Raw genomic sequence first — 22,782 nt, forward strand, 5'->3', positions numbered from 1 at the left:
TGTGTCTTGTCAGACTAGACGCTTTCATCTGTCTCATGCTTTCCTCTCCTGGTTGGCTCACACTTCCCCCATTAATATCCTATAGCTTTGATTCTGAAACAAGAAGTTAACTCAGATAAAGACGTCTTGAGCGAGATCAGAAAGAGAGCAAGGGAAAGAAAGCAGACTGGCTCGCTTAGTGAAAATGACAATATAAGCATCCACCTAAGGAAATGTTGAATCCTACCATAGCTGTACAGCCTTTACCCTCTTCTTCCCAATCCCCACGGCCCGCTTTGCCCTCGGCCAGCACTGCCACTGCTGCAGGTTCCTGGCAGGACGGGGGTGTGCGGGGCAGTATATAGCAGGTCTTCAAACAAGGCAGAGACTGGCGACACATCTTAGAACCAAACCTTGGCTTTATATTAATAGTCAGGACTGACATGAGGAAAGCCTTACTGCACCACAATGAGGCAATCTACCAGCCGGATCAGAGACTATTCTGTTAGTTTCCATCCCCCGAGCTGCTTTGCCCCATGCAGAGCCGTCCCTCTGGCTGGTGTGGAAATCTACCTGCCTCAGTTTCCCCACATCGGAAGCAGGTGGGTGTGTAGTGCTGGCTTCAGCGCAGGCTCCACAGAGGAAGGCGAAAGGCAGAGGCTGCTCCCTGGTGTCCCTAGTTCCTCCTTCCGCAGTGCCTCCCCCGAGGCGGCATTTTCCAGTGTCCTTACCAGGGCCTCTAACAAGGCTCAGGGGGCCTCGAGGTTGCCACCGGGATTCCTGCAGGTGTCCTCAGAGTGCTGCTCTCTTCCACTCCACAGCTGCTTCCTCTACCAGCTGCAAGCAGAGCAGTCGGCCCAACTTCAGCTTCCTGCCACCTGGAGCCCTGCCCCAGCCACACACCCCGAGGTGCACCTGCCCTGGGGAGGCTAGGGGAGAGACGTGCCGTGTGTCAGCCCCGCCTACCCAGCCCTGGGAGACACTTGACTCAGGGCTGCTGAAGGGGTGGATGGGGGCCCCGAGGCAGTGACCCAAACAGCCAGTGTAGCCACGGGTGCTACAGGACACCGGGGGTCACCTCTCACACCAGTCACTCTCGGTTGAGTGAGCTCAGACGAGTCGCTTAAGTTCTCAGGATTGCCCGCTCTGTAGTCTGGGGCTGGGCTGGCCGTGCCCATGTCTCCTGCTGACATGAGCCTGTGTTTGCTATGGTGCCACCAACAAGAGCAGACAGAGGCTCAACTGGCCCCACCGCACAGGCAGGCCCTCAGGACCTGCTGCAGGACCTCCCGGGGCCCCTTCCCCCAAACACAGCTCCTGCCCTGCTCACTCCTGCCCCCCGCCAAGGCCACACAGTGGCAGCACCAGCAGGAGATGGAGAAGGGTTGATCTCAAGGCATCGGCCTTCCTGCCAGCAGCAGGGAAGGGCAGGGGCAGCGCCAAGGCACAGGCATGAGCCAGGCCACTCTCTGTCCCTCCAGAGACATCTAAAACTTCTCTTCCAGGATGCAGTTCTCTTCTAAGACTTCTCTTTCAGGACTTCTGATGCACTGAGGATCCCCGGAATCCCTGGGATCCCCGGGATTATGTTCGTAATTTATAGCTGACAAGTTAGAGATTTACTTTACTTTATTTCTTGGGTTTGAGGCCACACCCAAGTGCTCCGGGGACTGTGCAGTACTGGGAACCAAATCAAACCTGACCAGGTCAGGACATACAAAGCAAATGACCTAGCCTAGTGAAGGGCTGGCAGTGCCCTTCACTAGGGTTTTAACTGCATCTGCATATTCCCTGACAGCTGTGGGGCCTCCGTGGCTGCTTCCCATGATACTTGGGGAGACATGCAGTCCCATGAATCAAATTGAGGTAATGCTCATGCTTCGCACATACCTAACTGCTGTACTATCTACCGGCCCCAAATTAAATGCAATCTGCTCCAGGCCTCCACTGTAGCAGCCCAGAGGACAATCCTGTGTCTGCCTTCCCAGGTGAGCTGAGCAAAGACCCTGGGTTTCCCCATCATCCACACTCAGGGGCCAGCCTGATTCTTAGGGTTCCCAAAGAGGGGTGGGAGTCCTGGTTCTGAACCAATCTAACCAGACCATAAGCAAACCTTCTCAGGATCCTCGTACTCAAGGCCTTGGCACCTCCATGGAGTCCCTCAGGGGAGCGTGGAGTCAGTCCCAACCTGGGGAGCCCCAACCTTGGACCCTCTTCTGCCTGTCCTCCTGTATTCTTCCTTGTGTCTGCCCCTATCCGACACCGCACCCTCAGGAGGAGCCAGAGAGATGTTGCAGGGGGTAAGGTTTGTCAGCTGGGTCACACAACCAGCTGACCCCAGTTCAATCCCAAGCATTATATATGATCCCAGTTCCTGCCAGGAGCCAGGCAGGAGTGGGCCCTGAGCACCACCTAAAAACCAAAATCCCCTAAACAAAAAACTAAAAAACCATTACTCTCAGTGAACCTAGAAGTTTTCAAACCAGACTCCCACGAAAGGCAGAGAGGCCTTCTGGGTGCCTAAGAGCTTCGGCATTGGGCCTCCTTCCCCCACTGACCCACTTGACATCAAAGCCAAGCATCAAAGATGAATGAGAATGGCTGTATTCTAAGCCGCGTCCGTAGATCATTTCATCCCTCTCATAGATCTCTAAAGCAGGTGCTTGAGCCTCTGAGGAAACAGACCAAAGGACCATGCCCCGGGCCAGCCCAGCTCCCAGGGGGCTCCCAGCATTCTGAATCTGGGGCAATGCTCCCACGGCCGCTCTGTGCTGTCATTCACCAGAAGCTGGTATAGATAGGGCCAGTCATCTTGGGCTGAGGCAGGATAATGAGCAGGATAATGAGCTACAGAAGCAAAACCAAGTCAAGTAGAAATGGGAAGGCATTCGCACCTGGCTGTGTCAAGGTTCTGCTCCAGAACAGCTCTGCGACTTGGGCGGCTCAACCCTCTTCGAGTGACGGGCATGGAGGTGAACATCTGCTCCTGGATGCTGAGCTGGTGTCCTCACCCCAGGCAGGAAACAGTGAAAGTCTATTCAGGGTCAAGCTTAGGTCGCTGGAAAATGGGGATCGAAGTGAGAAACTTGCTTTCCTGTGCCAGAGGCTAGAAAGCACACAACTACATTTCCCCGAGTTCTGGGGGATCTCCATGTGATCAAGTTCCAATAAGAAGGGTTCTGGGAGACCTGGGCATGGTGGAGAGGAGCTGGAGGCAGTGCTGGACCAAGAGAAATGACCTCTCTGGAGAGGCTCTGGGAGGTTTCTAGTGCCTCCTGCCGGATGCCGGACTACAGGACAGGCTGTTTCAGCAGGTCAGTTCTGGGGGCATGAGCAGTTCTCTTGGCCCTCTCCCAGGGTGTAAAAACAACCTCATATCCTTCTCATTCATTCCTTTCTGCTTACATCAGTCAGGGTAGACTCTGGGGTCCAAGATGGGTATCAGAAGAGATTCTCAGCAAGAAAGCCTCAAGGCAATGAGAACCTGGGGCTGCTTTTCTGGATGAGTGACGCTTCCAGAGAGCTGGCTAGCTGCCCAAGACAGACTGGACCATGGGCGGTGAATGGGATGCGGGGAGGAAGTTTACGGGGATGATGCAACTACTGCTCTCCCCAGGGCATCTCCACAGAAGGCATCTGTAGGAGAAAAATCTTCTGTCTCTGAACAGCACCACAGAAAATTTTAAAATAAGCCTCTGGAATGAAACACTTCAAACTCAAACACAGAATAAGACCAATGAGCTCCCCACCATCATTCTATCTGATCTAATTTACCGAATTATTTCACAAACCATTTCATCTGAAGTGAGAGAGAAGCTCTGCAAGGAGCCTTTAAAAGAGTATTAACTCCCGTTGAAAAATGTGTTAATTTCTTAATACTGTCACATATCTAGTCAATGCTTAAATTTCCCCAATTATCTTTTCTTGGGGTATGGGGAACAGGTTGGGGTCATACCCAGAACCCAAAGGGGCTCTGAGGAGACCCCCTCCCTGCTCCACAGAACTCCTCATGAGCCATTTCTCCAGCCCTTAAAAAAAAAAAGAAAAAACAGTTGATTCAAATTAAGATCCATAGAATTCCATACATTTCAGTTAGCTGATGCGTCTCACATTTCCTCTCTTTATCTCTCCTTTTCCTTTCTCTAGGAGGAATCAGGCCAATCGTTATAGACTTTCCCACAGGCCAACCCCTTCAGGAAAGTTAGTACCTGCATTCCTGGACAATTTTCTGCACACCGCCCAGCCCCACCCCAGCATCCCAGCAGAAGCCCCCACACGCCAGTGAGCGTGGAGTGGGCAGGGCAGAGTGTGAGTCCAGGGGTGTCCCTGGGGACAGCAGGACTGGTGCTCAGGACTCTCACTCCTGGGAACCACAGCAGGTGGGGGCAAGTGAATGTGCCTCCTGGTCTTGGGGCTCCTGGCACAGTATCCAAGCCTGGCACCTTGGTCTCCCTGAGGTCCTGGGGCCCAGCCCCTCCCCATGGGAAGTCTTTAGGTGGGAACCGGCCAATGAGTTTCCTGAGCTGCCAGAGAGCCCTGTGTGGGTGCATTTGGGCGTGGGGGCGTGGGTTGTGGACACTAGCAGTACTTCTGCACAGCACTTCAGGGCTTAAAATCTATTCCTACAGTATAGCCGTGAGTGCTCTTAGCCTCCCGCAAGGAGGGGCTTGTCTGTCTCGAAGCAGCCCGGAGGAGCGTGTTTGTGTTTTAGGAGTGCAATGGTGCCACACCACATCTGCCCCCAAAGTGCCCCTATCCCTCCACCACTGTCCATTAGTGGTTTCCACTAATCCCCCCTGCATCCTCCCCACCCGGGCCAGAACCTCAGCCCTGTCTTCAGAGTCTCAAAGTTTTTTTTCACAGGCACATCCTACGGGGTGCTCAGAATCATGGTGGACCCAGCCAGGCCATCCTGCAGCCCCTGAGCATCCAGACCCAGCCCTGGGGGACAGGGTGCTGCCCTGCCCAGCTCCCCCACACCCCATCTGCCCATCCACACTGCAAGTTCGTCCTTCGGGGAACAAAGCCTGTCGCAGTGAGAAATGGGGTGGTAGGTACAACTTCCCTGGGGCAGGATACCCGTGGCAGCGGCTTCTGTCAAAGTCCGAGGGTGGCGCCTTGCTGAGGGCCTCTTCTCCGTGGGCCTCTCACTGTGGGGACGGAATAGGCCTCGGCAGGGAAGCCAGGCACAGGAGCAGAGCGACTCCTGCCTCTCCCAACTGGGGACCAAGGTCCTCCTCCCTGTGGTCTTGGGGACAGGGCGAGGCCCTGGCTGCATCTGTCCCCTCTCCGCCAGCCCTGACATTCCTGCTTCCAGAGCAAAGACAAGGACTCCCCCATTCTTCATGCCAGCTCCTTGCAGCAAAAGAAATAAAACGGCCCACTTAGTTTTATTGTCCACAGATTTCCTGGGAAATGGGCTATTAGTTCCCCTAATGTGAAGATAATAGGGCTCGTCCCCCTGGCAAGCGGCACAGCCTCAGCAAGAGTGTCTGTGAGCCAATGGGAGGCCTCGCCACACAGCGGGGCCAAGACAAGATCCCCCAGGAAGCCTGGAGCAGGCCCTGGGGTGGGTGCCGTGTCCTCAGAGGCCCCTGCTCTCTCTCCTTTCTGCTGGGGTAAGAGGGCTGGGGCTGGGAAAGGAGGTGCTCATGAGTGGCGTGGGGTGACCCTCCCTCAGGCACACAGCAGAGACTCGGCCTCCAGGGCTGCCTCCATCACTGCGCCACCTCCCCTCTGAGCTGTCCTCACCCGGTGGGCATCCCTGGTCTTCACAGACACCAGCAGGTCAGCAGGTGCCATTGGACTTGCTGCACATGGTAGGAAGTCAGCAAAGCAAGGGCATGGCCACGCAGAAGGTGAAGGCCCAGCTAAGGGTGGAAGCCAGGCCAGGCCACATGGGTGACAGACACACTGTCCTCCCAGGAAGGCCTGTTTGTTCCCGCACTTCCCTCCTTCCTTCCCTTCTTCCTTCTCTCCCTCCTTCCTTCCCTCACTCCTCTCCCTTCTTCCTTCCTTCCCTCCCTCCTTCCTTCCCTCCTTCCTTCCCTCCTTCCCTCCTTCCTTCCCCCCTCCTTCCCTCCTTCTCTCCCTCCTTCCTTCCCTCCTTCCTTCTTTCCCTCCTTCCTTCCCTCCTTCCTTCTCTCCCTTCCTCCTCCTTTCTTCCCTTCTTCCTTCCTTCTGCTTCCCTCCCTCCCTCCTGTCTTCCTTTCCTCCCTCTCTCCCTTCCTTCCTTCCTTCCTTCCTTCCTTCCTTCCTTCCTTCCTTCCTTCCTTCCTTCCTTCCTTCCTTCCTTCCTTCCTTCCCTCCCTTTCCTTCCTTTTCTCTATTCCTCCTTCCTATCTTCCCTCCTTCTCTCCCTCCTTCCTTCTTTCCTTCCCTCCCTCCCTCCTTCCTTCCTTCCTCCTGGCATGCATTCACTCAGGCCACATGTGGGGGTCAGTCAAGGCTTTACTTGTCATGTTTGTGCTGTGAGGCCCCAGGGAGCCCAGCAGGTACCATTTGGGCCCCTGGGAACCCAGTAATATCTGTTGACAGATGTGAGTGGGGCAGGGTGGGACGTGGCAATGCTCCCAGAGTGACTGCAAATGGTCTGCAGTCACATTCTGCTCCTGCTTGGCTGCTTCGCGTCACAGGCAACGGGGACTGTCTCCTCTGGTCTGCCCTTTCGCCTAAGAGCCAGGCCAGCAGGATGGCACCCCAGGTGATGCGTCCTCTCTTGTCCTAGGGAGTCTGGAAGTGAGGGAGCATCTGTCGAAGGCCATGGAGGCGGGGGGCTGACGGGGGGTGAGGGGGTTCGTGGGGGGTGCCCGCCCAGGAGAGGGAGGCAACCCCTGGTGTGTTGCCCACAGGGCGATGAGAATGCCATCAGGATGGCAACAGAGATGGGATCACTGTGAATTTCAGAAGTGAGCACAGTCCGAGGTTCTCAGACGTTTCATGGTGGAGTAGCACACGTCTCAGTGGGTGGGAGCCCGTGGTGAACTCGCGAGACACAGGCTATGCGATGGACTGAGCGTGTGCGTGAGCAGGGGTGCCTTTACTCATCAGCATCTTCCTCCTCCTCCTCGTAAACCTCCTCCTCCTCGTAAACCTCCTCCTCCACGTGGACCTCCTCCTCCACGTGGACCTCCTCCTCCTCCTCCTCCACCACTACTTCCTCCTCCTCCTCCTCCTCCTCCTCCTCCTCCTTTGCCTCCTTCTCTTGCACTTTCTCCTCGTCCGGGAGCTCGGAGGTGGTGGCCTGGGGTTCTGTCTCTGCTGGGGTTGTCTCCTCCTGAGCCAGGAGGTAGGTCACCAGCTGCTCCAGGGCCTCGAGGCTGATCTTCTGCAGACGCTCCTCGTGCTCCTGCCTCACCAGCTGCAGCACGGCCTTGGCATCTTCCGGCTCAAAGTGCTGGGCCAGGATGCCGCCCACACAGGGCCACAGGGGCGGGGAGGACACTGGCTTCTCCAGGGGCCGCACGATGACGTTGATGGAGGCATGGGGCCCGATGCTGTAGTCCGACAGGTACTTGTCATCTGCCAGGAGCTGTCCGCGGAAAAGCAGGTGCTGCTGCTCCTCGGGCACCTGCAGCCGCTTGGACACCAGCCTCTTCAGCGCGGCCACGCTCTCCTGCCCCGTCACCTTCAGGCTGCATCTTCGGCCCAGGAGCAGCTTGACTGTGAGGAACATGGGGCTGAGAGGGGACTCAGGAGGGACCCATGCTCTGGCAGCTGCCTGGCAGAGAGAAGGTGCTGCAGGGGAAGGTGGCGGCTCCCTAGCAATTCAGGGAGGCAGTGGCCATTGGCTGATGCCCGGTGATGTCACAATGCTAGAGGTGGGGCCCTTTGGGGGGGCTTGAAGGCACTGGAGACCCAGAGAAGGGAAAAGTGGACCAGAGGAGAGGGCCAGGAAGGGAGAATGAACAGGAGACTGGGAGGGCACGCAGGGAAAGTGGGCAGGGCATCGGCTGGCAAAGGATAGCGGGAGCCAAGGAACGAATTTATCCTAAGTCATTTCACCCAGGTGCCTTCTCTGCCAGCACCAGCCCTGTGGAGAGACGGGTCACCGGGATGCTTCCCACTTCCATTAAGTTTCCAGCTCCTGTCTATCAGCCTGCTCTGGGACCTGGTAGGGACATGAGGCCTTTCTCCGGAGGAAAGAGACAGGTGGGAGGGAAACCATCTGCACTCGGCCACACAGCAGGCCCTGGAGCTGCACTGAGCATGCCAGTCACCCCACTGTGGGGAGGGGGGGCAGGTGCATCTGCCCAGCTGCCGCCTGTGATTATTGATTGGGCCCCTCCTGGCCACCACGTACAGACTGATGGAGGAGGCTCCACACAGTGCCACGGAGGAGGCTCTCCTGAGCAGAGAAAACACTTAGCAGAAATTTGCAGGTCCTGGCAATGTGAGGCCATGGGAGTTTTTGAGCATTTGATCACATGCTCATAGTTAAATCCTCACAACCTTAGGCAGGTAAGGCAGGTCCTCAAAAAAACACCTTTTTTTAAAATTATTGCTGCCATAAAGGCAGGCAGGAGGTGGTAGGGGAAGAGGGTGGGAGGGAAAGAAGGGACATTGGTATAGAAAAGTGGACTCCGAGATTGGTATTAAAATAAGCCTGTAACTCAGTCATGAATTGAGTAATTCTGTAATTCACAGTGATTTAATTAATTTTTTTAAAGAATTAGTACTTTTAAGGATAAAATAGCACCATAGTACTATTGTCCCATTGTTCATTGATTTGCTCGAGCATTGTGAGACTTGTTACTGTGTTTGGCATATCGAATACACCACAGGTAGTTTGCCAGGCTCTGCCGTGCAGGCAGGATACTCTCGGTAGCTTGCCAGGCCCTCCGAGAGGGACAGAGGAATCGAACCTGGGTCAGCCGAGTCCAAGGCAAACGCCCTACCTGCTGTGCTACCGCTCCAAGGATAAAATAAAGTAAAAGAAAAGAACCCACCTTCAACAAACCGGGAACAGGGGCCCTCCGCCTGTATCCCCCTGTTCTGGCAACTCAGCAGTCACACCCATAAGCCACCTCTGGCTGGTGTCAGATAATCTCACCATTAGCCACCGTCCAGAGTCACTTCCTTTTCTCCTGGAAGAGATCATAACATAACACTCACTATAGCCATGCCACCAGACACCGTGACAGGCTGTTTCATTCAGGGCACCCCGGAGAGGGGTGGGTGAGACTCCTCCCCACCCCAAGGGATGCAGCCCCAGCAGCTGAAAACCTCCAGACCTCAACCACCACCATGCGCATAGCTGCTCTCCCACACACTTGGGCCGAGCCTCATCCATGAGTGGACCTATTCCTGGACTGCGTGGCCACATTTGCAGCTGCGCGATTCTTCATACCACACACCTTACCCATACTCCAAGAGTACCGCACCATATTTGATGGGGTTCAAAGTAGGAGGCAACCAATCTAAGAGGGAAATATATTTTTTACATACACACACATGGCTCAACCTTTAACATGTTAGTGTTCTCTTATAGAAGGACTTAATGATCTCTGGGTTAAATACAACAATCTTCACACTCTAAGGAACCTTTTTTTGTAGCATTTTCAGTGGTTTTTCATAACAAACAATACAAAATATATTATTTCAGTTCTGCTTTGGGGCAGGGTTGGGGTTCAGGATGGAGACATATGGCGATGGGAAGGTGTAATGGTGGTGGGATTGGTGTTTGAATATTAAATGTGTTTAAATTGGTGTTTAAATATTAAACAATTGAATATTGTGAAATACTTCATAAAATAAAATAAAAGTTTTTAAAAAAGAAAGAAAAATAAAATAACCCACCAATTTGGGGGTTTGGGCTTTGGAGCCCAGCAGTGCTCAGGGTTACTCCTGGCTGCTTGGCGCTCTGGGATTGCTCAGTGGAGCTCTGCGTGAGAGCGTGAGTTTACCCACTGCTGGCTCCTGGGCCAGGTTCCACGATGGTGTGACCTGGGTGAGGCAGCAAATCCCAGCAAGGTTTCACTCAAGGGCTGTTTCGAGAGTCTCTGAAGAAACTCGTGTGAGGTAGGAGACACCTCCCGGGCTTGCCAGAGTCAATGCTGGGCTCAACCCCTCACGTGGCTGCTAGCCGCAGGGCCACTGCTCTCTTCTCTGCGCCGAAACATCTGCGGGGTGCTGGTGTATGGCAGGCACTACGCAGCCTGGGGCCTCTTGGGGAATGCAGAGCACTGGAGAAGGGGCCTGAACCGTGTCAGCACTTTCTGCTCCCGGGCAGGGTCCAGCCCAACGTGGCCACGCGCTCCCTAAGCGCGTGGAGCCCGTGAGGAAGATATCCTGTGAGCTATGAGCAAGCATGGAGAAGGGCAGCTGGCACTGCATGGCTAGAGGGGCGGGGGGGGGCTCTTCTCATCAGGGATCCCCTCAACTCTCTGCACTCCTCAGCCCTCCTCTCCCTCCCTCACACCAGCCTCATTCCCCTTCCCCCAGCCTCAAGGCAAGACTTCCACATACTCCCAGCCCTAATCCCCTTCCCAGGCTGACCATCCCCTCCACACACCCTCCTGGAGAGGGCCCGGGTACTATCAAAAGAGCAACCAAGTGTGTCTTCACCTAGTGGCCAGGCTTCACCATCCACCTTCTTCGAATCCCCATCATCTCAGTCACTTCATGCTCCTTCTTTCCTCTTCCTTAGTGCAAGTTCTCCCTCCAGCACATTCTGGTGGGGTTTTAAAAATTTTTTTATTGGATCACTGTGAGATAGACCCTTACAAAGCTGTTCTTGACTGGATTTCTGTCATACAGTATTCTAACACCCATCTCCACCAGTGTACATTTCCCAGCACCAGTGTCCCCAGGTTCCCTCTCATTACTCCCACCGAGGCACTTCTCTCTCTCTCTCTCTCTCTCTCTCTCTCTCTCTCTCTCTCTCTCTCTCTCTCTCTCTCTCTCTCTCTCTCTCTCTCTCTCTCTCTTTCTCTCCCCATTTGGGCATTGTGGCTTGCAATATTGATTTTGAAAGGTTTGTAAGCATATCCCTCTACCTACTTTTAGCATTCAGTTCTTGTTCAGCATGATCATTCCCAGCTATTATTCTCATACTGGTCTCTATCTTACCTACCATCAGCCACCCACACACTTGTGGTTAGATCCAACCATTGACCAGCCCTCCTAATCCCTGTTTTACTTGGCCATGGATACTAGCCTTCTACTATATATACTTTTTAGATACCACAAATGAATGCAGTCATTTTACATTTGTACCTCTCTTTCTGATTCATTTCACTCAGCATGATACTCTCCATGTACATCCTTTTATAGGCAAATTTCATGACTCCACTTTTCCTGACAGTTGCATTGTATTCCATTTTCTAGATGTGCCATAATTTCTTTATCCATTCCTCTTGTCTCAGACACTTAGGTTGTTTCCAGATTCTGGCTATGGTGACTAGTGCTGCAATGAACATAGTGCAGATGGTATTTCTGCTGTGTGTTTTTGGGGCCCCAGCATGCATTCCCAGAAGTGGTATTACGGGGTCATATGGAAGCTCAATTTCTAGTTTTTTGAGAAATGTCCATATTGTTTTCCAAAAGGGCTGGATCAGTCAGCATTCCCACCAATAGTGAAGGAGTGTCCCTTTCTCCCCACATCCATGCCAACACTAGTTACTTTTTTTTTTTGGAGTGTGCCAGTCTCTGTGGTGTGAGATGATATCTCGTTGTTTTGATCTCCCTAATGATTAGTGACGAACAGCATTTTTTTCATGTATTTGGCCCATTCTTATTCCAGCCGATTTAGGCCAATGTAAATCAAAGCAAGGCCAGGTCACACCTCTGAGCAAATGACCCAGTTTATTTAGTCCCCTTTACTTTGGGGATAAACACCAGGGGTCCCCACCTGATCCCTAATGTGGCATCACACAAGCTGCTTCTGCCCAGACTTCTTCCATTTCCAGCCTTTACTCTAACCACAGCACCTGCACCTTCCTCTGTGCGCTTGTTCCATTTGAAGGAGTCCAACACATTCTTCAAAACACTGGAAAAAAGATGCCTCCTCCATGGAGCCTTCCCTGCATTCCGCAGTCCTGGGTAGAGGTCGTTCCACTGGATACTGAGCAAGCATCCATCACTCTCCTTCCTGCCTGCCCGGACCTGATGGAGGCACAAAACAAGGTCTGAGTCTCTGTTTCTAACTCAGAAGACGCACAGAGCGATTCTAACCTGGCTTCCTGCTTCCTACTGCCCACTCAGAGGCCAGCACATGTGGGGCTTCAGACATGTCTGTTGAATGAAGACAGTGGAAGGGAGGCACGCAGGAGGCTGCGGAGTCCAGGAAGGCAGGCTGTGGAGAGAGATAAGGTTATCTCTCGCCCTCTGCCACCCCCTCCTTCCATCACGTCCCCGAGAGAACTGAGAAATCTAAACTTACATAAAAACTCAATCGGAAAGTGATTCCAGTCTTTACCAAAGGATATTTCATCGTTGATATTCTGTAAATATCAACTCCCTTGGTGCATATGAGATCAGATGAGATTTGCAAATGCACAGTGTGTGTGTGTGTGTGTGTGTGTGTGTGTTTGCGCGTGCATGTCCACACACACATGGAGGGGGGCATGGATTACATGCTGGCAGGGCGCCTATACAGAGAAAGCAGAGGCCAAATCAAGGGATGCACCGGGGCAGAGTTCCTGGCAGGAGGCTTTTGGGAAGACTCAGGTTTTGAGGTGTCTTTCCTGGTGTCTTTGAGGTGTATAAAAATAAAAATAAAAAGCGCGGGCGAGGAAAGGGATGCCTCACCGCACCAAGCCAGGCACAGGGCCTAGGGCAGCAGCTGTCTCTCCCGCCACCCGAGTTCGGTAGCCTCCAGCCGCTTCCCCCACCCCGGGGAGGTTGATGGCGAAGATGTGGCAGGCGAAGGAAGGAACGGAGCCAAGATGGTTGGTCTCACTTGCAGTTTATTCCAATCTTCCCTCTATACACTCTCCTCTGGAACTCCCCTTGCCCCCTCATACAGCTACCTTAAATCTCCCCGTCCCCCAGCAGCCTGGGGCTTATCTAAAGGTGTGGTTACAATCCATAGGGGGTATAGTTCTATCTCTTAGGGGAATGCCTTCACTAGGACAGAATCTCTCTTTCAGCAGGAAGACCCACCCAAGGGCAGAGTCCCATGAATGTGTTTCTCTTCTCCTCAGCCAGCAAACATATAAGAATTCATAATATTAATCATTTTGTATGGACACAATAAGAGATGCATTAAAGCTTATAGAATTGCTCTCCTGCGGCCATCTCAATCTCAGACTACAGTGCTCAGGCCAGATCAGTCTTTCCTATCCCTAGCAGGGTCCCAGTCTCATAATTACTATTGGATCATGACAGCATTTGTCTATGATCAAGCTCTTAACTTATAGTTAAGAATTAGGCACTTTGGCCAGGCCCATCTCGATGCCAGGGTAGCACATAACTCACCGCTTGCCCTGGATCCTTCCCGTCCCACGTCGGGGACCCTACTTTGGGGTGCTAGGAACTGAGGGCAACTGAGGCTTAAGTGGAGAAAGCAGATGCCCAGGAGGGAATATCGAGGCCAATTAAGTCTTAAGTTATAAAAACATAATATTGTCTTCTTGTGTCTATACAAAAAAGACATAGCTTTAAAGTAAATTATTCAAAAGGCATAAAGAGGAGAGAAAGGCAATGTTATAATATTCAGTGTCCTAGGAAGTTCTGACCTTACCAATTAACAGAGTTTGATTAAGGGAAGAGCAGATAAACTGGTAGAATTGGTTACAGATAAACAAAAGAATGGGAGTGACTCGGGAGCACTTTGATGGGTGTGACTGATAAACCTAAGCTCCTTGGGCAAGGGGAGCAAGGACGAACCAAAGTCAGGCCTAACATATTTAGAGCTATATTCCAACATTGAGATATCTTCAAAAGGAGGGACAGAGGGGCCAGAGCGATAGCACAGCGGGTAGGGCGTTTGCCTTGCACGCGGCCGACCCGGGTTCGATCCCCGGCATCCCATATGGTCCCCCAAGCACTGCCAGGAGTAATTCCTGAGTGCAAAGCCAGGAGTAACCCCTGAGCATCGCTGGGTGTGACCCAAAAAGCAAAAAAAAAAAAAGGAGGGACAGAGCAATAGTATAGGGGATGGGGCATGTGCCTTGCACGTGGCCAACCCAGCCTAGATCCCCAGCAGAGTCCTCCAGCTTAGTCCCCCAAGTACTGCAAAGTAGTGATTCCTGCGCACTGAGTCAGGAGTAAACCCTGAGCATTGTGAGGTATGGCCCCCAAACAAACAAAAAATTCAAAAGGGGGAGAGAGCAGCCTTTCCCGGCAATGGACCTCAGGAGGGAAGGCAGGGCTCCTCATTCCCAAGGAGCCGCACCCTAGACTGGCCTCTCCTAGCCAACTCTCCTGCCCCCCCCACCCCCCCACCCCCCACGCACGAGCTGGAGAGAAGGAGCTGGGGGAATCAAAAAGGGTAGAAACAGCCCTGCTCTACCCTCCTGGGGCGACCCCAGGGACGCCTCCCTTTAGAGGCTACTCCTGGCTGCTCTGTGCCCATGGGGGGACACCCCGAACAGGGCGGCCAGCCATTAGGGTCACTCCCCACCCCCAATCCCACCCCACCACAGGCACTGTGGTGGTCACTACTAGTAGGAGGTCAGTAGGTAAATCGCACCCCGCATCTGGCAGCTGCCACTGACTGGGCAACTTCACTGAGGACTCCCTTTCCTAGTGCAGCAGGGCCAAAGGGACTGGTGTAGGAGGGCAGGAGATGGCCCGGCCCTCCGGCCCTAGTCGATTGTGGGGCGGAGCCCTGGAAGAGGCGGCGCTGACTGGCAGCTCTGAGGCCCCGCCCAGTCTCCGGCACTCAGGACCTTCTGGAAAAGCTCGTGCGGCTACGGCCAGCTATGACCACTAGATGGCGCTGGTCGCCGCCGAGAGCCCGGGCGCGAGGCAGCTGCAGACCCTGCCAGGCTGAGACTTCCTCGGGCAGTGGGCAGCCCCCGCACACAGGGGTCTTGAGCCTCGAGTAGGTGAGCGCCTTCCTCCCACTAGTTGCCAGCCCTGCTGCGGGCAGTGATGCCGCAGGTACAGGCGCAGTGCCGGCTGAGCAGGAGCAGGACAGGTGGGCATGCAGAAGCCCTCCACTGGGCTAGGTGTGAGCTGAATAGTCAGGGGAGGAACCCGGAGGGCCCAGATCAGAGGCTTCGCTTGATCCGGGACTTGGGAAAGGTGGAGGGGATAGGGAGGGAGTAAAGCAGAAGTGCGGGGGCGCAGGGAGGGGGCTTGGAGAGGTGTGGCGGATGGGGGGGGGGGACTGTTGCAGAGTTGCGCAGTTGGGGGCACCCACCTGCATAAGGGTGCTCTGTATGCCTGAAAATTTGCCGTGTACCAGGAAAATCAGCCAAGTCTATAGCTCGGATACACACACACATGCTTATGCACATACGCACACAACACAGATGAACACACACGCATACATATATACATACCTGTGCTCCCACCCGCTGCCCACCGGCCAAGGGAGTTTCTTTCTCACCTGCCTCTGAGCTCTAAGGGGATGTGGACAGGCGGGGAGCTGCCCTGTAAGCCTCCTCCCTCAGGCCTCTGGTGGGCGCTGGAGGAGGCGCTGTCCAGCGCCTGGAAAGGGGGCCTTCACCCAGGATCCATACCCATCCCGGCCCACTTGATTTCCGCTGGAAAATAAACTCTGCTTCAGCCTGTAGCTGGAGGTCCTGGGAACACGCCCTGAGCTGTAGAGCAGAGGTTTCCTAGCCCTGGGGGCCAGCCTCCCTCAGAACAGCTCTCCAGAGAAGAGACCCTGAGTGATGAGCTTGGGGGCGGTTAGGGGGGGGTTCCTGCTTGCATTCCACAATCCTGGGGCTCAGCTTACAGGAAACACCCTCCAGGCAAACAGGGCCCATCTGGGGGTGAGGGGAAAAAAAAATCTCTACCCTGCAGGGGGTCTGGGGCTGGGCCTGGACTCAGTCTTAGTAGGTGGGGTTTGGCGGTGGAGGGTGGACAGAGGACGGACAGACAGAAGTTCTGAAGGGAAGCTCTGCACAGTGTGAGCAGAGCCCAGTGTCCTGCTCAGGAAAACCCCTTGAGGGATGCAGGGACACGCTCAGGGGCCTGGGCCTTCCTGGTGTGCAATAGGAACAGCCTTCCCTGCCGGGGGCCGAGGGAATTGGGGTGCAGCGTCCTGGGCCCCACTCTGCTTCCCTCCCTGTGGAGTTCTGTCTCTCCTCTCATGTCCCCTAGTTCCTGGGCTGGAGCCCCCTGCTTTTCTTTATTCTTTCCAGTGCTTCCTGAAAAGCTAGCATCTTGTCTGGGTTGTAACCGTAAGGAAAATGATTTGTTCACAACTCGGCCCTGTGGAGTGGAGAAGCAAAGCAACCCTGGGCCCGCGGGCAGAGGGCAGCAGGGGGAGGCAGCAGACGACCAGGGGCTGCTGGGGGCCTGGCGATGGTGCAGCTCCCTGAAGGAGCTTTGAAGAAAGCGCTCATCCCAGAGCAGAGCCTGTTCCTTTGAAGATCTGTGTCGTCAGCCAGGGCAGCAGGAACCCTCCGCCAGGCAGCAGATCAAACATGTGCAAAGCAAGCACAGAGGTTACCCCGGCTGGGGAGGCTGGGCCCCCAGGGGTAAAGCAGACCCGAGGAGACAAACTTTAAGTTATAAAGTAAATAAGTGGTGGGCGCAGAGAGGCAGCCCAATGGGTAGGGTTCTTGCTTTGCGTGCAGCTGATGTCATTCCCAGCACCTGGGGGCCCCCCCAAACACCCAGGGAAAAGCCCTTGAACACAGAGCTAGGAGTTGCCCCAAAGCACCATGGGTATAACCCAAATACACCCCCAGGCGTGTCACTTACAGCCTGGAGAGACCACTGTTAACAAGAGTGTTGCCAGGGCCGTTCATAGTACAGGGTAAGGTGACTGCCTTGCACTGCCTTGCTGTGCTTGGGTTGCTCCCCGACACTACACAGGGTCTCCTGAACCCCGCCAGGAGACATCCCTGAGCTCAGAGCCAGGAGAAGGTCCTGAGTACCTACCAAACTGAAATTAATGTGTACAACACTGGATTGCCTATTTGAAAGTTGCCGAGAAAATTAATTTTCAAAGTGCATATACAAGAGAAAAGTATGTGAGTCTGCATGGGGAGGGCTGTTGCTCAGATTTGCTGGTGGCAAAGATTTGAGTTTAAAATAATAAACTCGGTGGTATGCTTGGAACTAGCATTTGTACATCTTATTATGAAAAGTGTGTGCCAGTGAGAAAGGGTTTATAGTGAGTATTGGTCCCAAGGTGGTGCCATAATGGCTCTCAAGGGGCTTGAGCTTTTGGCATTGCTGAGCTCATGCGTTAAATGACCAATACAGAAGTAAGTAGAGCAGCTTGTCCCTGTCCCCCTAGAAAGAAGGAGGAAACCCCAGCTGCTCCAGGGCTCTCAAAGAAGTGGATGAGGACAAGTTCAAGGCTGTCCTGAAGTACCAGGCCCCTCTCAAGCCCCACTTTTCCCTCCTGCACTACTTCCTGCTTGGAATTGCCGGGAGCGGTGAAAGGATCTGAGATAACGTTAGGGAGAAAGGTCTACCATAAGGCTGTCAGGAGGGGTTCCTACTAACTAGTAGGGAAAGGAAAGAAAGAGAAAAGAAAGAAAGCAAGAAAGCAAGAAAGAAAGAGAAAGAGAGAAAGAAAGAGAGAAAGAAAGAAAGAAAGAAAGAAAGAAAGAAAGAAAGAAAGAAAGAAAGAAAGAAAGAAAGAAAGAAAGAAAGAAAGAAAGAAAGAAAGAAAGAAAGAAAGAGGAGGAAGAATGGATGGGAAGGAGGGGGAGGGAGGGAGGGAGGGAGGGAGGGAGGGAGGGAAAGAAAGGAGGGAGAGAGGGAGGGGAGGAGAGGGGAGAGGAGGGGAAGAGAGGGGAGGGAAAGGGGAGGGGAGTAGGAGGGGAGTGGGGAGAGGAAACACTACGGTTTCACTGGACTAGGGAGATTCAGAGTTAGCCAGAAGCCAATGGCAAGATCATTGACTGATCATTGACCTTGTCAACTCAATGATCTTGATAACCCTCCCCACAGAAACAGTGGCCACACACTGCCACATAACCATCACGTCCTGCTGAGCAGAAGCCATCAGGGCCTGCTGCAGCCTGGACTGGGCCCTTCGGAAATGGGACCGGATTGTGGGAGGGAAAAGAAAGCTGACAGAGCAAGTCCTGCCACACCCCCCATCAAGAAATGGGGGTCCAGGAGACCCAAGAGACAGTACAGACAGGGGTGAGGCACAGTTCTATCCCTGACACTGTGCAGCTCTGGGGGTGCTACTGTGCCTGAGTGGTACCATGCTTCTCAGGCCTTCACCCTGGAAACACAAGCCCAGTTGGCTGAGAATCACCAGGAACATCCCTGTTCAAAACAAAAATCAGAAAGAGATGGCCGGAGTGATAGTATAGGGGGAGGGCTCTTGCCTTGCATGCAGCTGACCCAGATTTGATCCTCAACACTACATATGGTTCCCTGAGCCCTGCCAAGAGTGAGCACTGAGCACAGAGCCAGGAGTCGGCCCTGAGCACCACCAGGTGTGGCCCAAAAAACAAACATACAAACACCCCTATAGAAATGGAGTCCAGAGAAGAAATGTGCTAACTCTGGGCCCATTTCTTCAGGGGTTTCCAGGCCCGTGGACCCCTGGGGGAATGCCTTCCAGAAGGGGAACTGGCACCACGCCCAAGGAAATGAGGGCTGCAGCCGCGGGGAGCCAGGGTGGGGAGTGGTCCCCAAGGCCCCAGCCAAGCTTCTGGGCCCCAGATGAAGAGTGAATCATGGTTGCCCCTGGAGGGGAGTAGTCAGTCACCCCGTAAAAGTTTATTTTTATACATGTCTGATCTATTTCACATCCGCTCAGACATTTTGACACATATTCAGGAAATGTAGCCCCCCCCCATATGGCCTCGCTCGGCCGCCAGAGAGGGGAAACTCAATAGGGTCCCCCAGGCGCCGAGGGAACTGCCCCGTCAGAAGAAGGCCAGAGGGCCTCGGGGGCACTGGGGCCAGATGGGGGCGGGGCATGGGAAGGTCAAGGGCACAGAGCCCCCGGGGCACATGCCCAGGACATCCAGCGAGCGCTCAGGAGGCTGCTCCCCAGGAGAATGGACTGAGGGGAGCAGGTCCAACAGAGGAGTGAGGGGCTCCCGGGGGCCGGCCCTGCTGGAGAGACCCACGCCCAGGGGTCCCAGCAAGCAGGGAGTTGGGGTCCCAGAGACAGTGCAGCACGTAGGGCCCTGAGAACAGGTTTTCTCCCTCAAAACCGAGGGGGAAGAGGGAGAGAGAGAGTACAGGGGCTAAGGCTCTTTCGCCTTGGATGTGGCCCAACCTGACTTCAAATCCTGGTCCTGCATATGGTCACCTGAGTACCTCAAGGAGAGAGTCCTGAGCACAGAGCTGGGAGTGAACCCTGAGCTCAGAGCCGGGAGTGAGCCCTGAGCCTTTGAACCCCGGTTCTCTCCTTTCACCCGTCCAACAGTCCCAGGCTCACTGTGTTAAGAGAGACCCACTAACTCCCCCAGTGATGCCAACAGGCCCTGACAGGGACACAGGCATAAGACAAGCTACAACAAATGTTCCCAAAGGGGGACCTGCCCCTCCCTGCCTCCCTCCATTCCGCCGCTCTCTCAAGCTGAAATTCAGGCACTGCTCTCCCCACTGATGCACAGAGCGTCTGGAACAATCTCGTCATCGGGTGGAAGCACCACACCGTGGGCTGGTGTGCAAGCTTGGCGTGGGGGGCCTGGGAGCAATGCTGGCATCGCAGGATTTCTGGAGCACTGCTGGGGGGCACCTCCCTCCAGCAGCAACCAGGAAGTCGTCCCCAGAGCACCACTGGGTATAGTCCCAGCACCTCTCCCAAAGAAAAATAATGTAAAAGCCCCAAGGGTGTGCACTGCCCTCTGCTGGCAGAGCGTGGCATCCACTGCCTGGAGGGGCTGGTTCAAGAGCTCAGAGGAGCAAGCAATGCCCGGGCCGGGCCACCTGGTACCTGACTGTGGCAGCCTGGAGCCACAGCTCCCCGCCTCCTTCAGCCCCCCAAAGCCTGACGGTGTCATTTGGTGGAGAATGCACTTGGCCTTACCTTACCCCGGCCCTGGGCCCTGTAACTCCCGAGGACACAACAGGAAGGCCTTTAACTAGCCCATAAAAGTGCTCGGGCCTTCAAAGGCCCCGCTCTGCGTTTATGGGGAGCCTGGGACTTTTATGGGCTCGTGTGAGTCCCCTCCAGTGACCTGGAGGCATCTTGGATTCTCAGGGGAGAGTGGGGGGAGTTATGGGCAATCTGCTCACACACCCCACCCCCACACTTCACGACTCGCCTGTCCCAAGGACCCCCAGACATATGCAGGAGCCACGGTGCTAGGGCTCACCCTGAGAGCACCCACTGGAGGAACGGGGGTCCCGTCCTGGGAAGCAGGTACCGGGGGCCTTTGGTGGGGGCGGGCTGGTGAGCTGTCTCGGAGAGGGCTCTAACAATGAGGCTTTAGTATTTCTTGTTTTGTTTAGTTTGGGGGCCTACACACCACGGTGCTCAGGGTTTTTCCCTGCCTCTGGGCTCAGGGCTCAGGGCTCACTCCTGGAGGGGATTGGGGGATCATATGTGGTGCCGGAGATGGAACCCAGCTCGGCTGCGTGCAAGGCGAGTGTCCAACCTGCTGGTTATCTCTCCTGCCCCAATGGTGCATCTTTAAACTCCTGTGGGCTCTGCCAGATTGAGCCTGGACTGGGAGGAGGAAATACAGAACTTTTCTCCAGGCGAAACCTAGGATCCCCAACCTGAGCTCTGCGGAGGGCCTGGGGCACTTTGTCCAACCTGCTCCCCAAAAGGTGCTCGGCCAGAAACCCAAAAGGTGTGGCTGGAATGGGAGAGAGCTGGAACCCAGTGCCCTGGCTTCCTCTTACTTCACAGACCCTCCAGACCCCCTCTTTCTGGACCAGTCCTTCCCAATTACTCCATTCTCTCTTCATCTTACTCCTTACCTGGCACTTTTCTTTTTCCAGCATTTTCCCTCTTCCCATATGAACTTTCCATGGTTGGCTCTTTACTATCTGCTTTTGTCGTGTGGGGCGCTGAGGGGCACGCTCAGAGGAGTCGGGGGTGGGGAACCCAGGGCCCAGAGCCCCGGCAGCCCCTGTGTCCTCATTCACACTGACATCCCCTAGCCTCTCCCCTTTCTGTCTTTCCATTTGCTGGAACCATCCTCTCTGCTCTGCCCTTAACCACCAGAGTCTCTGCGAGTTGTCTCTCATGAACACAAGCGAGGTGCAGTGCAGGCACTTTAGAGTTGTAAGCTTATACTGTGCCCTCACAGTTTTTCTGAGATTTACATTGTTCCTGTTTAATTTTTTACTTTTTTGAGTGAGGGTGACACATCCAGTGGATAGCAGGGGCAGTCCTGGGTCTGTGCTCAGGAGGGCCCCCTGGTGGTGCTTGGGGGGGACCATATTTGCAGACGGGGATTCAAACTGGGGTGGGCTGCATACAAGGCAGGTTTGTTCCCCTTTTATAGATGTGAAACAGGCACAGAGAGGAGGCAGAGGGCATGGAGCCCCACACATCTGCTAGATGACAGTGTAGGGTCGGCTCTGACTCATCAATAACAAAACCACTAGTGTAGAAGGCACATGGCACAGGGGACTGGAGCGTGACCCTGTGTATGCCATGGAGAACATTCTGATTCCTGCACCGCACTCAGCCAGGTAACCCATGGCTCTCGCACGCTCTCCCTCCCCCTCCCTCCCCCTCTCTCTTTCTCTTTCTCTCCCTCCCACCCCTCTCTCCTTCCCTCTCTCTCCCTCCCATCCCCCTCTCTCCCCTCTCTCATCCCCTCTCACTCCCTCTCACTTCATCTCCCTCTTCCTCTCTCCCTCCCCCTCTTCCCCTCCCTCCCCCTCCCTCTCCCTCTCTCTTTCTCTTTCTCTCCCTCCCACCCCTCTCTCCTTCCCTCTCTCCCTCCCATCCCCCTCTCTCCCCTCTCTCATCCCCTCTCACTCCCTCTCACTTCATCTCCCTCTTCCTCTCTCCCTCCCCCTCTTCCCCTCCCTCCCCCTCCCTCTCCCTCTCTCTTTCTCTTTCTCTCCCTCCCACCCCTCTCTCCTTCCCTCTCTCCCTCCCATCCCCCTCTCTCCCCTCTCTCATCCCCTCTCACTCCCTCTCACTTCATCTCCCTCTTCCTCTCTCCCTCCCCCTCTTCCTCTCTCTCTACTTCTCCCTCACTCTCTTTCATTCTCTCTCACTCCCTCTGCCCCTCCCTCCCTCCTCTCCCTTTCCCCTCTCTTTCTCCCTTCCCCTCTCTCTCTTTCTCCTCTCTTCCTCTCTCTCTCCCTCCCCGTCTGTCTGTCTGTCTCTCTCTCTCTCTCACACACACACATGCGCGCACGCACACACGCACGCACACACATGTACAAATCTTTGTTTCGTTATCTTTCTCTCTTCCCTCTGCTGATGCTGTGATGCCGGGTCACCTGCACACCGTAGTGGTGCCTGCTGAGGGGCACACGTGCGCTGTGTTTGGTTGCCTGCTGGCTGGCGCCACTCTTGGGTGACAGGGCTGGGGGAGCAGAGGGGTGCTCATGCAGCTCCTTGCTGGGGGGTGGGGGGCCTCCTGCCTCAGTGCTTGCACTTCCTACAGCCTAGCGCTCACAGGATCACACCCTTTCCTGGCCTGCTGCTCCAGGGGCCCCAGACGCAGAGCCAGCACCAAGCTCAGTGGGTGCAGATGGCACTCAGGCTGGAACCTTTGGTCCCACGCTTACAAAGTAGACACTTTGGCTGCTAAATGATCCCCTAGGGCCCCAAACACT

At 54.7% G+C, this 22,782-nt stretch overlaps 1 protein-coding gene across 1 annotated transcript; it reads right to left on the reverse strand.

Annotated features, from left to right (window-relative positions):
* Positions 1–7,018: 7,018 nt before the first annotated feature.
* UBL4B (ubiquitin like 4B) lies at positions 7,019–7,654 on the reverse strand. The gene is made up of 2 exons (XM_004620027.1): positions 7,175–7,654; positions 7,019–7,117 (listed from the first exon to the last, which is right to left on the reverse strand). Exons 1-2 carry the CDS (start codon positions 7,652–7,654, stop codon positions 7,019–7,021), a joined length of 579 nt encoding a protein of 192 aa, XP_004620084.1.
* Positions 7,655–22,782: the final 15,128 nt, after the last annotated feature.

This window comes from Sorex araneus, chromosome 5 (assembly GCF_027595985.1).
Source record: "Sorex araneus isolate mSorAra2 chromosome 5, mSorAra2.pri, whole genome shotgun sequence".
Lineage (NCBI taxonomy): Eukaryota > Metazoa > Chordata > Mammalia > Eulipotyphla > Soricidae > Sorex > Sorex araneus.